The sequence below is a fragment of the Myzus persicae genome, unplaced genomic scaffold, assembly GCF_001856785.1.
Source record: "Myzus persicae strain clone G006 unplaced genomic scaffold, MPER_G0061.0, whole genome shotgun sequence".
NCBI classification, from domain to species: Eukaryota; Metazoa; Arthropoda; class Insecta; order Hemiptera; family Aphididae; genus Myzus; species Myzus persicae.
Window position 1 is genome coordinate 24,042 of NW_019101158.1, and position 14,003 is coordinate 38,044.

Sequence of the window (14,003 nt, forward strand, 5' to 3'; positions counted from 1 at the left end):
AAAAAAACATATTTTGTTCCAAAATATGTTGGAATAAATGTTTTGTATTATTGAGAAACTACAGTACCTATACAGCTGATATTGTCCTATTTGTTTTTTGTGACTTATACTTATGGGTCGTAACTTGTGGTAGGACATTTGACAAGGATAGTAAAATCAAAAGTAGGTAGGTTATAGGTATGAACTGTTTTTAAGTCTGGTTGAATCATTGGCATTAAACATAGTTTATATATCTTATATCAAAGGGTGAAATAGAATATAATTTATCTATTATACTATACAAATGTTCAATACAATTTGTTTTTGTTATCTTCAAGCAAATCATTATTCATCTTAATATTTGGTAAGTCACACAATTTAATTTTCAGAAAACACATTTAAACAATATAGTATATATTATTTATCTTTTAATAATTTATATACTATACAATTTGCTGATATTTTAATAGGTCTATGATATCGAGTCACTTAAATTCACGATTTTTCAAAACAATTTAATAGTCAATATTACAATACCTACTTAATTATTAACATTAAATATTTAAATTTAATTAACCCAAATAATTTATTATGATATTGCCGATGTAACGCTTAGTGACAAGGGCTAAATGCCTGAATGGTGGATGCCGTTGGTACTTTGATAGTAAGTAGTTGATTCTGATTTCTGGGCGCTGAGGCAGTGAGGCCTGAAGAGCAGCAGTGCTGTATTTTCGGTGTGGCACAACAACGAACGCACACGCCGTGCGCATGCTCGATTCAGTGATAACGATGACATGAAAAAAAAATAAGTATGCACGCACGCACACGGACCGGCAAATGAATCTGACAACTGTAATATTCGCCGGTACGCAGACACCATTTTTGGAACCACTATCGTTTTCGAAAACTCGATGCATGATTGTTATTTCGGTGTTTTCCTTTGTTCGCCCGTCGTGCCGCCACCGTTGTTGTGCATTTTTAACGCCGTGCACTCACGTCTCAAAGCCTTTTTGAGCGTTTAACGCGCTGCACCCGGGAAAAAAGGACCGCATTTCGTGCTATAGCCACACGTCGTCAATCCCGGTACGTTTCGTAGGTGTTTGCCTAAGCGCTGTTATTCTACGACGTGCAGTTTGCGTTTGCGAAGTCACCGCCACCGCATGCAAAGGCTCTTTTCCATCCGTCGCTCGCACGTCTCTTACGTCCGTCCATTATCAACTCCTAAACGCTGACGCCGCTTGCTGGCTGCTCCGACAGACAGCCGCCATTGTTAGTTGTACTCAATGTCTTAAGACTGAACAAATTTACATCATTCCCTCCCCGAGTTTAGAGGTTGGCCGTCGCAAGTATTTGAAGTATGCGACCGCTATAGCTATTGACCGTTGAAATTACCTATTTCATGTGCAACTTTTTCTTGTGTCTGCAGGTTGCCAGTGGCCACTAGCCCTTGTTGATAATGTCTACTACTCCTACCCCTCGTAGTCCTAACAATTCTGGCCGCAGAGGTGTGACTGCGACGTTACCTGCAGTTGCAGCCGTACAAGCGACTCCACCGTCCTCGCCGTCCATAGGTGGCGAAACCACCAAGGAAGTGAAACCGAATCCAAAGATGTCAAAATCTCTTAGCACTTCGACTAAGAGGTGAGTTTTTATTCTGTTCAAATTGTTTTACATTTATGCATCTGCCTCGGTGGTGTAACCTGTGCCCCCCCACTTGAATTGTACTTATTGAGTAGTTGTTTATGTAAATCGTTAAATTGTATTAATATAATAACATAATAATATTAAGGTACCAAAAAAATGAAGGTACAAAAAAAGAATATATTATCTAATATTATCTACATTAGGTATAGACTTTCCCTCAGAAAATCTGGCTGTGCTGTTACTGTTTTGTTGGACAAAATTTGCTCATTTTGCGTGCCTACCTTTCTGCTTTATAATTATTAATTAAAAAACACTAATATAGAATGTTTTAAAGTATTCTTTAGGTAGGTTGTTTATAATACATTTTTACCTACAGTTTTTAAAGTATTTTCCATTGTACGCCAATAATTGACAAACCAAACAATTCAAAAATATATTATTATTATTATTTGTGTAATACTTAGGTACTTATCAAATAATCGATAACACACATTTACCATGGATAAATATTAAGAAAATTTTAATTAAACCAAATAGTTGACTACTAAAACTGTACTTAAATAATTAGTGTTTAATACAAATAAAATTAATGTTTAATTTTTTTAATTTTACAAGTATAATTGTATAAAAGATTAGGGTTGACGTTACTACCTATTTATTTTCAGTTAATTCAAAATATTAATGCCCAAACATCAATCTCATCACATTTTTTCCTTATAGGTACCTATATCGTAAATAAATGCACTATCAGATGTTTTAATTGTTATTGTTGTTAGCTAATCTTCTAATTAGAATCATGTTATTAAAACCTTAATTCTAAAATACCCAGTTAAAAAGTAAAACAGTGAGAATAAGTATTTAAACATCAACTTCTGCAGACACATTGTGTTTCCTAGTATATAATTTGGCAATTTTATTTTTAAATGAATGTTCTATATTCTTTTAGTAACCTATAACCATGAGTAAGAAATTATCGAAGAAATGTATGTAGGCATAAGTATTAAATGTTTATAATTGGATATTATATTGCACAGATTTTCGCATGATGATGTTATACCTAGGTACTTTATTTTAGAATAATTAACTTTTTGATTATTATTGACGTGTACTGAATTACATCATTTTCGGTTTTTGTGTCTTACAGAAGGCTGGCTTACATTTATGGGAGTTTTGGGGTTGTAGTATTTATATAATATTAATTATTGTAACTACATTAATATTTATAGATTTTGAACATAATTAATGAAATATGTATGTCATAAAATAATACATCGTACCTATTCATATTTTCTAGGATTCAAAAAGAACTAGCTGAAATTACATTGGATCCTCCACCCAATTGCAGGTAAATTAATAAATGTTATGTTTTATTGATTCAAATGAATATTCTTAATGAAAAATAATTCTACTTTTGACTAATATAATTGAACCCTTCACATAGCAAAGCAGGAATATTTATACAAAATTAGTTTTGTTATTGCCCGGCAACTATGGCCATTAGCTATATTACTTTACTAATCACTAAAGAAATTTTTAGTTTTTATCAAATATTTATGTTATCATTTTTAAAAAATGTATTCTGGTCTTTTTGAGCTATATATAAGGTCCGTTTTGTATGAATATTGAAAAAAAATTTAACTGACAAAAAAAGAATAAAATGGTAATTAAAAAAAAATTGGGATTCCTAAGTAGTACTTATAGCAATTAGAAAATGTTGAACATACATTACACAATTTGTCAAAATCACGAGACTGATACATCATCTCTGCTCAGAACGTGGTTTGGATGTAATGATTAATTTACCACATTCGTTTGAAATCTGCTATGGGCCAGAATAACTCACCCATTTTTTATATATATATTGGATTTTTGATATTAATTGTACAAAATAGTATGGAATTAAATTTTTTTTTAATTAACACTTGTGCAGTAATCCATTTCAACTATTAAATTTAATAAAATACATTTTTCCACAGTTGTTTGTCACTATTAATATTGTTTAAAATTCTATGTTTTGATCATTAAAGCTTAGAATCAATTATAGAGGAAAAAAATTAATTTTCAAAAAGCAATTTAGACATAAAAAGTATATAACTGCAGATAAGCCATCCCTAATCTGTATTCATAATCTCTTGTCAGCTTTTTGAAAATTAAATATATTTGATTTATTTGTTCCTTTGTAAGGTTAATTTGAAAATATAAGAATTTCATTCATTTTTCAGTGCTGGACCAAAAGGAGATAATGTATTTGAATGGGTCAGCACAATTTTAGGTCCTCCAGGTTCTGTGTATGAAGGAGGAGTTTTCTTCTTAGACATTCATTTCACACCCGAGTATCCATTTAAGCCTCCTAAAGTATGTAATAAACAATTTATATTTTTCATCTAAGATAATGATATGAGAAACTAATTATAACTGTTATCAATCTTTAGGTAACATTCAGGACTCGCATATATCATTGTAATATTAACTCTCAGGGTGTCATTTGCTTGGATATACTTAAAGACAATTGGTCTCCTGCATTAACTATCTCTAAGGTGCTGTTATCAATTTGTTCCTTATTGACTGATTGTAATCCAGGTAAAGGCTTATAATATATTTTTACATTATTATTTATTATGTTTTAAATTAACAATGAATATAAAATGAATATTCTAAAAGACAAATAAAGTAATTTGAAAACAAAATTACATTTTTAAAATGGTTAGATACCTAATGTTAGTAGCAATATTTCTAAGGTCAATATTGACTGTCTTACTGTTTTAATTAATTGTTTAAAGAATAATTTAAGGTAACAAATATATTATATTAACACTCTAATCTAATTGCTTTAAGTAACTTGTGTTATATTTAATCCTTAATAATTAAAATAATTGTTTGTTTATGAATTACACTTTTAGCGGACCCTCTAGTCGGTAGTATTGCTACACAGTATCTACAAAACCGCGAAGAGCATGACAGAATTGCTAGGCTGTGGACCAAACGGTATGCTACATGATTGATTCTCAGAGAAACTTAAAAAAATATATATATAAATATACATGCATAAAATCCTAATTCCGTATTTTATTAATGGGTGTTAGCATGATAAAATTTTAATCATTATTATTTTATAGTTGGCATATTTAAGACCTGAATATGAGTCAGTTCCTACATTTTTCATTTTTCTTTATTTTTCTTGAAACAGTAATATTTTGAACATTGACAAGATTAAAAATGTTAAATTAATTTTATATATGACTTAACTGCGCAACATGTAAAGCCACAATCCATAGTAAAATCTAAAGTTAATAATTTTTTTTTTTTTTTTTAATTGTTTAATAGAAAATGTATGCTTTTTCATGATATATTCTATAAATTATGAATTTGTTTCAATATTGTAATACAATTTATTATTTACAATCAAGTTAAGGTTATATTTTTAAATTGTAATTTTTACTTTATTTTATGAATAACAACAATGCTACAAGTTGTGTACTATTTATACACAACTAAGTATTGAAAGTCTAGACTGCTAATTATATTTAAATAACAAAATTATGAACATTTTGTAAACGAATTTCATCTTTGTAAATGTATATTGATATAGTATACATATTTTTGTATGTAAAATATTATTGAACTAAATTAAAAATATTGATCAATTTGTTTTGTATAACTTAATTTGTATCTCAAATATATTTAATAACATTTAAAAAAAAAATCCATGGGTATTATAGTGAAAACATTTGTTTAAATTAATGATTTATAATATATCAAATATTAGGCAATACAAAATTATGTTTTCCATATTGAATTACCTGTTACTTTGTAACGTTTTATTGAATCCCCCTATTGACAACTTAACGTAAAATGTTAACATTACATTATAGCTTTCCCTTGTCTGTCATATTACCAATGTATAATTGTTAAAATGTATATTCAATATTTGTGAATGGTTTAGTAAAAGTTTTCAGTTAGACTACTTTCTATTTATGCATTTTTTTCTTTCTCAATGCAGAATAGTTATAATTCTGGGTTACAAAGGTGTTGCGCAGTAACGTTTTGTATATACATTGAAGTTTTATTTTGCACTACTTTAAACTGTTTTAGAGAAGAAAGTGAAAATAAAAAAAAAATGGGTGAGAATTTTTATCTTTTTTTTTTTTAAAAAAAAATGCTTTGAATACAAATTGAATGTATATTTTTTTAGCCAACTTATTGGAGTTCAAAGTCATCTTATTTAAGTTGATGTGTAATTTATCTCATTCTTGTTGGTCTGAATATGAGGATATTTTGAATTTACTATTTACCGTGTAATGTATTACACAATTTACAAAAATTTTAGCATATCTATATATTTATAAGTTATATATTATATATTAATAATTAAATTAATATTGTAATATTTAGAGTAAATAATGAATAAAAAACATTGTTGTGAAATATTAAATTGATTATTTTGTGTGTATTTATGTTGTGTACTCTGCTTGTCATTGTGCATAAAAAATAATTGATAAAGAATATATTTTAAATTTTATTTCAAGTTTGTGCTTATACAATATTAATTATCAAAGTATATATAAGTTGAACAGTAGTAACAACAAACTGTTGCATAGTCTTATTGTATGGTTACCAATATGTTGGTACAGATTAATTTTTCAAGCTAATTAATGTATAAAGTTGTTTTACAATATAGGTATTAAATTCGGAGTCTTCTTAAAATTAATGTGTTCTCAGAAACAATGTTACTCCAGCTAAAATCCATTTTTTTTGTTCATTAAATGGTATTGCCATTGGTAGCAATGATATTAAATTATCCCTGAATTGTGTCTCATATAATGCTATTGGTAAATCAGAATTTTTCGTGTACTTTGTATGTTCCTAAAAAAAGGAAAAAGTATAATTCTAACAACTAAACAAAAGCTTTAGTTTGTTATATTTAGTTGAATACGCATGGTGTAAAGACTAAAAATTGTTTGCACAAATATTTTTTAAATTTTATTTCTATGCTTTTTCACCAAACCTGTGGAATCCATGCAAGCTTGATATCGTCAATGATAGCTACAGATGGCGAATCAGCTGTATTTTCAACGAGTGTGTTGTGATTAAGTCTAGCACCTTCTATAATCAAGTTTGATATTGTTGTGTGGATTTTGGAACCTTTCAATCCATTAGTTGACAGAGAACAGTCGAGTATGAGACTATCCATTGGTATTTCATATTGTCTAAATCAAATTGAAGTTTTGTTAATAAAGTAAGGTACACAATTACACCAAAATATATAAGAAAGATGTACTATATATTTATATAATTATACATAATCAAAAGATTCCTGATTGACTGTCCGATCAAATATCTGTAGATACTTGACATTTATACCATATGTTTATTTTATCAATTCATATACTTGATAAATTTTTCAAAATATTTTGACTAGTTTTAAGTTTGACGGACATTTTCCATTTTTTTTTCTCATAAACGTTAATACAATTGTATTGGTTGGGTTAGAAAGCATGAAAATTTAATACAAGACTTGATTGATTGTTACAATAGCAGTTGAAAAGTATTAAAAATACATGTTCACGATTTTTTATTATAAGCATTTAATGTTCAAATTTTGACAATATTTATAACATTTTCAATTTTTATGGCTAAGGATTGAAAAACAAGGTTCCACTTCAGAAGTATTTTCCGTAACTGAAAAATCTAAGAAATTTAAATACAGTTATTTTGTACAGATATTTTAAGTTCAAATTCGGACAAGATTGCATATCAACACAAAGAATAATATTTATCATTTTGTTGTAATTCGGTTCCAAGCAGCCCTATTTTACATTAGTACATTAATATTTTTTCAGTATCACTGATAATTTAAGAATAATATTAATTCAACTTACCGGCTACCATATTAATAATAAGTAAAAACAATATAAAATGCCCTAGACTAACATACCGTCTCCGCTCAGAATCGTTTTTCGTATTCAATGATATGATATCATTGAATTCAAATGTAATGCCATTCATTACAGCGACGTCCTAGACACCTAATGTGCAGCGGAGCGACATCTACTTACTCTATTATTTTTTAAATGAACATTCTTATATGGTATTATAGTAGTATTATAGCGCCCATTGGGGGGGGGGAAAAAAAAGGAAAATAACCCCCCCCCCTGGAAAAAAATATTATGAAATTGTAGCTCAATAAATATTACCTTATTACCGAAATTTTTTATTTTGACCCCCCCTAAAATGTTACCTATGGGCGCCCATGATAGTACCTATCTGCTTACTTAGGTAAACATACCTTTACAATACATTGCACTTTATAGTACCTATAAATACTTAGTAGTTAGAAGTTGACTAGTTTGTACTATAATGTACCTACCAATGTTAAATGTACATACTTAGCTGTTTGTTGTTTTAGTGCGATCAGGAACGTTCTGGGGTGAAATAATTCATCAAGGTCGATTTTCTGCGACAATTTGTCAGCTGAAACGCTAATTTTTTTCACGCACATAGTTCTGGCCACGACGGTTCTGACATACGCTACCGGATCGTTAGGACCATTCCATTGGTCCATCCACATTTTGGGCGTCTAAAAAAATGATTTGATAGCATATATTACAATATAAATTATTACCATAATAATAATAATTATTATTATCTTTATTGAGAATCGCATAAGGTAGGTATTATAAGTTATAACTGGTGAGATTGACAAAGCACGGATCAAGTGTTATCTATTTTGTTTTTTTTGTTGAAGTTACCCAGTTAAAAAATAAATTGTCGTAAAATACTTTAAATTTTTATCAAATATCATTTTTCAAGCAACTATTTTGCATACTATGGTCTATGATACAATTTTTGTTTTTAAGTATACATTTTTTTTTTATAATAGTGTTTAAATTAAAATTTTTATTTACCTAAACCTAATTCACCCAAATCACAAAAATCAGTTGTACCTAGTTAAAAATTTACAAACATTTAAGGCTTGAAAATGTAATAATTTTAAATTATAAAGGTTAGATTAAGTAGAAAAAAGTACTTAAAAATTACCCGAAAATGTCCAAAAAACCAAACGTATGAGAAAATGTTTAAAAAATATTTTAAAATTTAACTCATTAGTATATGTTGGTACCTGGAATACCTAATATAAACTTTGCATTTAGGTATATTTTAGTTTAGTAAGCTTAAATTAATGCATTTGTCACAAATTCACAGTCCTATACTAATTACTCTTACACATACGTAAATAAATATTTGCCCTTTATATATTTTAAAAATATCTTTAGAAATAAAATGTGCTAATATAATAGTTATCATACTCGCACAGAATCGTTTTTCGTAGGTATGAGATAATTTATCATTGAATTAAAATTTAACATTATATTCATCATTAGAATGACCTACTCAATGACTATATACACTCGAAACCTGTAATGCAGCAGATAGACTAAAACAGACATTAAGATTATACTAAAAAACTAAAAAGTTTTAACAGGTGATCGATTTTTTAATAATTTACTCAATTATTTACCTATGTATACAAAAATACCCGGGCCGTAATTTACATACAACGTTTAAAATGCAACACAATTTACGGGGATATCCTGAGTGCGTCCTGTTTATAATTGTTGCCTTTTCCAAATATTTTTAAGGTGTAACTCTTATAAGTTTACCTATTCGTGGTGTACCATGAGTTACTAAATGAGTAAATGACAGTGTAAGAGTATAACCTAAGTAACCACGTCGACTGGCGGACGGTGGTTATACGATGTATCTAACTATCTGCCCATCCAGTGGCGAAAAGAACCAAAAATAACCCATAGTCACCTAAAATTGACCCACCACAATTTATAATAAACACAATTGTACTATGCTATTTGCCCACTGTAATTATTATTTAGTAATTGTTTTTCACTTTTATATTGAGCACCCACCCACTCACTCCTAAGTAAGTACCTACTACCAATTAAAAAAAAAATGAGAAGCTACTGTTTCTCCACGTCCGTTTCGCCACTGTGTCCACCCTTTAGATCTGATCCTTTGGGCAAGGCAATAATATATCATACTTGGAGTCTAATAAGATGTAACACTGTATCTGACACCGTGGTCGAGGGCCTCGTGTTGCTGCGAATCGTCTGGTTTACCGCGGCTAAGGTCTTATGCACGTTTCTAACCAGTCGGACCGCGAAGTTAAGTTCTTGGCAAAAAAACGCGTCCACCGGCCGTGGGTTACTGTCATCACTTCTGCTCGTCGGAAACTCAGATAGGTTGACGCCCTTGTTCAAAGCCTTCCATAGGTCCAGAATGGGTTGAACATCCAAATGCCAGTCGCCTCTTATGTGTAGTTTCGTTCCGATTCGGCCAATGCTGACTCCTTTATACAGTGTATACATTATGTAACAGTGGCGTAGTCAGAATTTTTTTTCGGGGGGGGGGGAGCTGATCAATTTTTTACACAGCAGTGGTTTAGTTTTTGATCGAATACCATAGACCATTACAATAATTTTTAAATTTTATTAACATTTCGGGGGGGGGGGCTGCAGCCCCCTCAGCCTCCCTCATGGCTACGCCACTGTTATGTATGTATTCTATATTGTACGAAACAGTATTATACAAACAGGGTATTTTATAAGCATTTTATCACCACCCCGTTTCTATGCTTGGACTAATATTATGCATTCTATTTTATGAATACTCGTTTGTTTAAATTCATATTAATGTGAAATTTATGTAAATTAATAAATATACTTTTTTTTAAATGTTGATAGGTATCTGGTTAAATTCACTGATTTACAGTTATTCCGTTAAATTAGAGGAAAAAAACTAAGTATTATACAAAAAATATGGTCTTTGAGTACACTTCATAATTCTGTAAAACAGATTTAAAAGAGGTGCTTAATGTGGGCTTCCTTAAAAAAAAACAAAGTAAATACCTACCTTTATTAATTGTAAGATATATTTGAAGCCTGGACGGTGGTAAAGTTTAAATTATTACAATAACATGTATAGTTGTAGCTATATTATGCCTACATAGCTTTTGTATAGGTGCTACAGTTATTGTGCGTATCACATCATAGCTACATCGGAGTTCACTATTTAATTTCAAAATAATAGTAATTTTTTAAAAATGTATTGGTCCTCGTGGGCCTGACATAAAGGTGACAAGTCAATGGTTATTGTATTATTTTTAAATTCAAACAATTATTTATTTCCATTATTTTAAGTTCGGTATGTAATGTTTTGCTCACGTCGCAACTGTGATATTGTTTCGGTGCTCTGTTTCTTCTGCCAAGACCTATCTACGTTTTCCGGCAAGTCCAACAGTTTCGGAGTGTCTTGTTCCGGGACGCTTCTCAATGCGTTCTCGACATCCTATTTGTGAAAACAAATTTTAATAATTTACCCTCATCGGATTAAACTCGTTAGTCGCTTATTTAATATTACAAATTAATTCTATAATATCATTTAGTTACACAATTTGTGTTCTTTTATTACTTGAAAGAATTGTTTCAATTTGTATGAAAAGGTTTGAAAAAATCTAAAAATTACACATGATAAATATTGTTGTGTTTACCTATAACATGTGTAATAATGTTTAGATTACGGTAAATATTTTTATGTGATTATCCTTCAAAGACAATAATCTCTATCTGTAATGTGTATACAGTAAAAAGAAGATTTTTGAGGCTGGCTTTCCGCCTTGATCGTTGTGTTATTACGGGGTAAAATGAATATGGACTGTGATAAAACAGATATATACTTACTACTAAAGATAATTTTAATTTTATAAATATCAATAGTTACATGCAACTTTTGATAAGATTAATAGATAGGTAGTTTAGTTTTGTTTTAACTGCTGCTACAGATACCAGCAAGTAGCAACGCTTCAGATCTACGATTTATATACCTTTGCGTCACCGGAATTTAAATCAACGATTCCAGGTATTCCGTCCTTCCAATTGACATTGTCCGATGTGAACACACATCGCAAATATGTTGTGAGGATAGCTATGTCTTGTACATTTGTGATCCGGCCGCCGTAGATAGCCTTTTCACATAGTCCGTGAATGTATGCCCATCTTGTTGAACTGTGTTCTACCGATTCAAAAGAATATTTACACGCAAGTATGAAAAATAATTAATTCCATATTGTAAATTTTGTACGTTTTTATAACTACAGTGGCTAGTAACAGATGCTCCTGGTACACAAAAAAGATAGTATAGTGGGAGTTGTGAAGTATGAAATTGAATTGACTTTTCTTGCTGCCACTTTAAAATAATTGTAATTCTACGTAAATGAAATAATAATTCTAGTATACATCTATTACTATACCTATACCCATGGTCGCCCATACCTAAAATTTGAGGAAAAGTCAAAATAAAAATCTTAAATGTAAGATAATAAAGATTTAATGTTATTTTCCCATTTAAATATGAATATGCATGTTATATTTGTATTGTTTCATATGCATAGTTTATTGAAAAACATTTTAATAGGTATAGAAATAATGTATTTTTATACTTATTTCATATTTTAAAAATGATTTCAAAAAATTTAATTTGTCTTGGTAATCGACCTATGGGCTATGACATATAAGATTAAGAGCTAAGACATATCGTATGTACACATCTGTAGATATACCTATCGATTGATTAAAATTATAAACTTCATCACATTATTTATATAAGGTTATTATTTAGGTTTTTATTTTTTTTAGATTATTATATTATATGGTTTTATATTATACGCCCATGCTACTGAAAAGGTCAAAGGACGTCATACCAGCATATTATGTTGTTTCCGTCTTACTAAAGCAGTAACGCACTTGATTATATAATATATACCAACACGAACGTCCAGCAGTTTCAATTTTATATTGTTATAGCTATTTCCTATTAGCATCAGTTATAAATATTATATTAAAAATACCATAGCTTAAATATTAAAGTGAAATAGTGAATTGACCTATTATCAAACAGAAGTATAAGAAAATTATCTGTGTTTTATCGTTTTACGGTATTTTACATACTCGTAACTCACTTAAAAATGAAAATATCGTAAAAAACCAACGATACAACGCAGATAATGTTCTTACATTTAAGTTTGATAATAAGTCAATTCACTTTAATAATTAAGCCAACAACACAAAATTGTAACTGCTGGACGTATATTTTGACATAGGTATTATGTGTTAGTATGACGGAGACAATAACGCATGCGAATACGACGTCCTCTTAGCTCTTAGGTAAAAAATATAATTATAAGCAATATTGGAATAAGCGATTAATAAAATGTGTTAGTAATTACCACGATGTATTGATTTCTGTAAGACTTTCAGGGTTGCTGTTAAATCCGAATCGTTGAACTCGTAATATTCCGACCACCCTTGCGGTATGTATGTCCTACGCTCTAACACTATGGAATGGAACCAGGCTAAAGCGTAAACAGATCTCATTTCGTCCAAAGATTTCCACACCACGTGCTCGCTCTTCCAAATGTCGTAGGCCCGTCTCATGTTCTTCTTGACGCCGTGCGGTGCTTCATACGCGACTTTAACGCACGACACAACGAATGAATGTTGAATTTTTTCGTTGGGCTCTGTGGTCATCCACACCGCGAACTTCTCGTGTACGTTCTCTAATGACTTTAACCGTTTTTCCAGCTCTGTGAGAAGGGACTCCGAACTCAGGTGTATGTTTTTCAAAACGACCCATTTCGGCTGTTTGCATAGTTCCTGCAGTGACTCAACTTCCCTCCGGTCTTCGCCTATAGCTATTTCTATACAATTTTCGTGAGTTATTTGTTTAGCCAACATCCTCAACTCGTCGGATGGGTCGGATCCAATGGACGTTATTATCATCACCGGTTCTGTGTTTTCTCCGACCAATTTAGATAGGCTTAACGTCGACGGCGATAAGTCGGTCAGCTCTAAAACGACAGAAATAGGTACAAATTATTAAATTCCAATTGTAAATTAAAACGATCGTAATGTACTTAGTTGATTGAGTGAAAACTCTTTCAAGGCTTTATGCAATCTATCGGGTTTCAGTGCTTGTGTTATTAATACTTGTTGAAAATTTGACATTTTTATCAAATTCGGAATACTGGAATTTGTTGTTCCGACAAAGTCCTTCCAAATGCTTTGATTATCGAGTTGAAGCTTTTCGTAAAGTTCTGGTACCGATTCCTGACATGAGGATATTGTACATTTTAGTTTAAATTTAAATTTCAAATTAAACATAGGTAAACAATTTTAATCTGTCATAAAATATAATAATGTTAAATTATAGAAGTCATCCCTATGTGGCTGGACTCTGGTTGTAGTGAGTAATGACAAAGACTAAGGGGGAGTAAAAAATCATTTGAAAATGTAGGAAATAATTATTTTGAT

At 30.3% G+C, this 14,003-nt stretch overlaps 2 protein-coding genes across 3 annotated transcripts in view; one reads left to right on the forward strand and one right to left on the reverse strand.

Annotated features, from left to right (window-relative positions):
• Positions 1 to 842: 842 nt before the first annotated feature.
• On the forward strand, positions 843 to 4,770 carry LOC111028016 (ubiquitin-conjugating enzyme E2-24 kDa). 2 transcript variants are annotated; one of them, XM_022306548.1, is made up of 6 exons: positions 843 to 1,062; positions 1,406 to 1,620; positions 2,918 to 2,968; positions 3,846 to 3,978; positions 4,056 to 4,203; positions 4,524 to 4,770. In XM_022306548.1, the coding sequence occupies exons 2-6, from the start codon at positions 1,436 to 1,438 to the stop codon at positions 4,619 to 4,621; spliced, it is 615 nt and encodes a 204-aa protein (XP_022162240.1). In that variant the 5' UTR covers positions 843 to 1,062; positions 1,406 to 1,435; the 3' UTR covers positions 4,622 to 4,770. The 2 variants fall into 2 exon arrangements, with proteins under 2 accessions (XP_022162240.1, XP_022162239.1); XM_022306547.1 differs by having other exon boundaries at positions 845 to 1,334.
• Positions 4,771 to 5,602: 832 nt separating this feature from the next.
• Positions 5,603 to 14,003, reverse strand: part of LOC111027996 (cytoplasmic dynein 2 heavy chain 1) — a 30,831-nt gene continuing 22,430 nt past the window's right edge. The window contains exons 61-68 of the mRNA XM_022306519.1: positions 13,607 to 13,799; positions 12,920 to 13,540; positions 11,519 to 11,706; positions 10,860 to 10,983; positions 9,678 to 9,985; positions 8,010 to 8,200; positions 6,629 to 6,830; positions 5,603 to 6,486 (exon numbers count right to left, since the gene is read on the reverse strand). Coding sequence (XP_022162211.1) covers positions 6,328 to 6,486; positions 6,629 to 6,830; positions 8,010 to 8,200; positions 9,678 to 9,985; positions 10,860 to 10,983; positions 11,519 to 11,706; positions 12,920 to 13,540; positions 13,607 to 13,799 — 1,986 coding nt within the window. The 3' untranslated portion in view covers positions 5,603 to 6,327. The remainder of the gene's footprint in view (positions 6,487 to 6,628; positions 6,831 to 8,009; positions 8,201 to 9,677; positions 9,986 to 10,859; positions 10,984 to 11,518; positions 11,707 to 12,919; positions 13,541 to 13,606; positions 13,800 to 14,003) is intronic.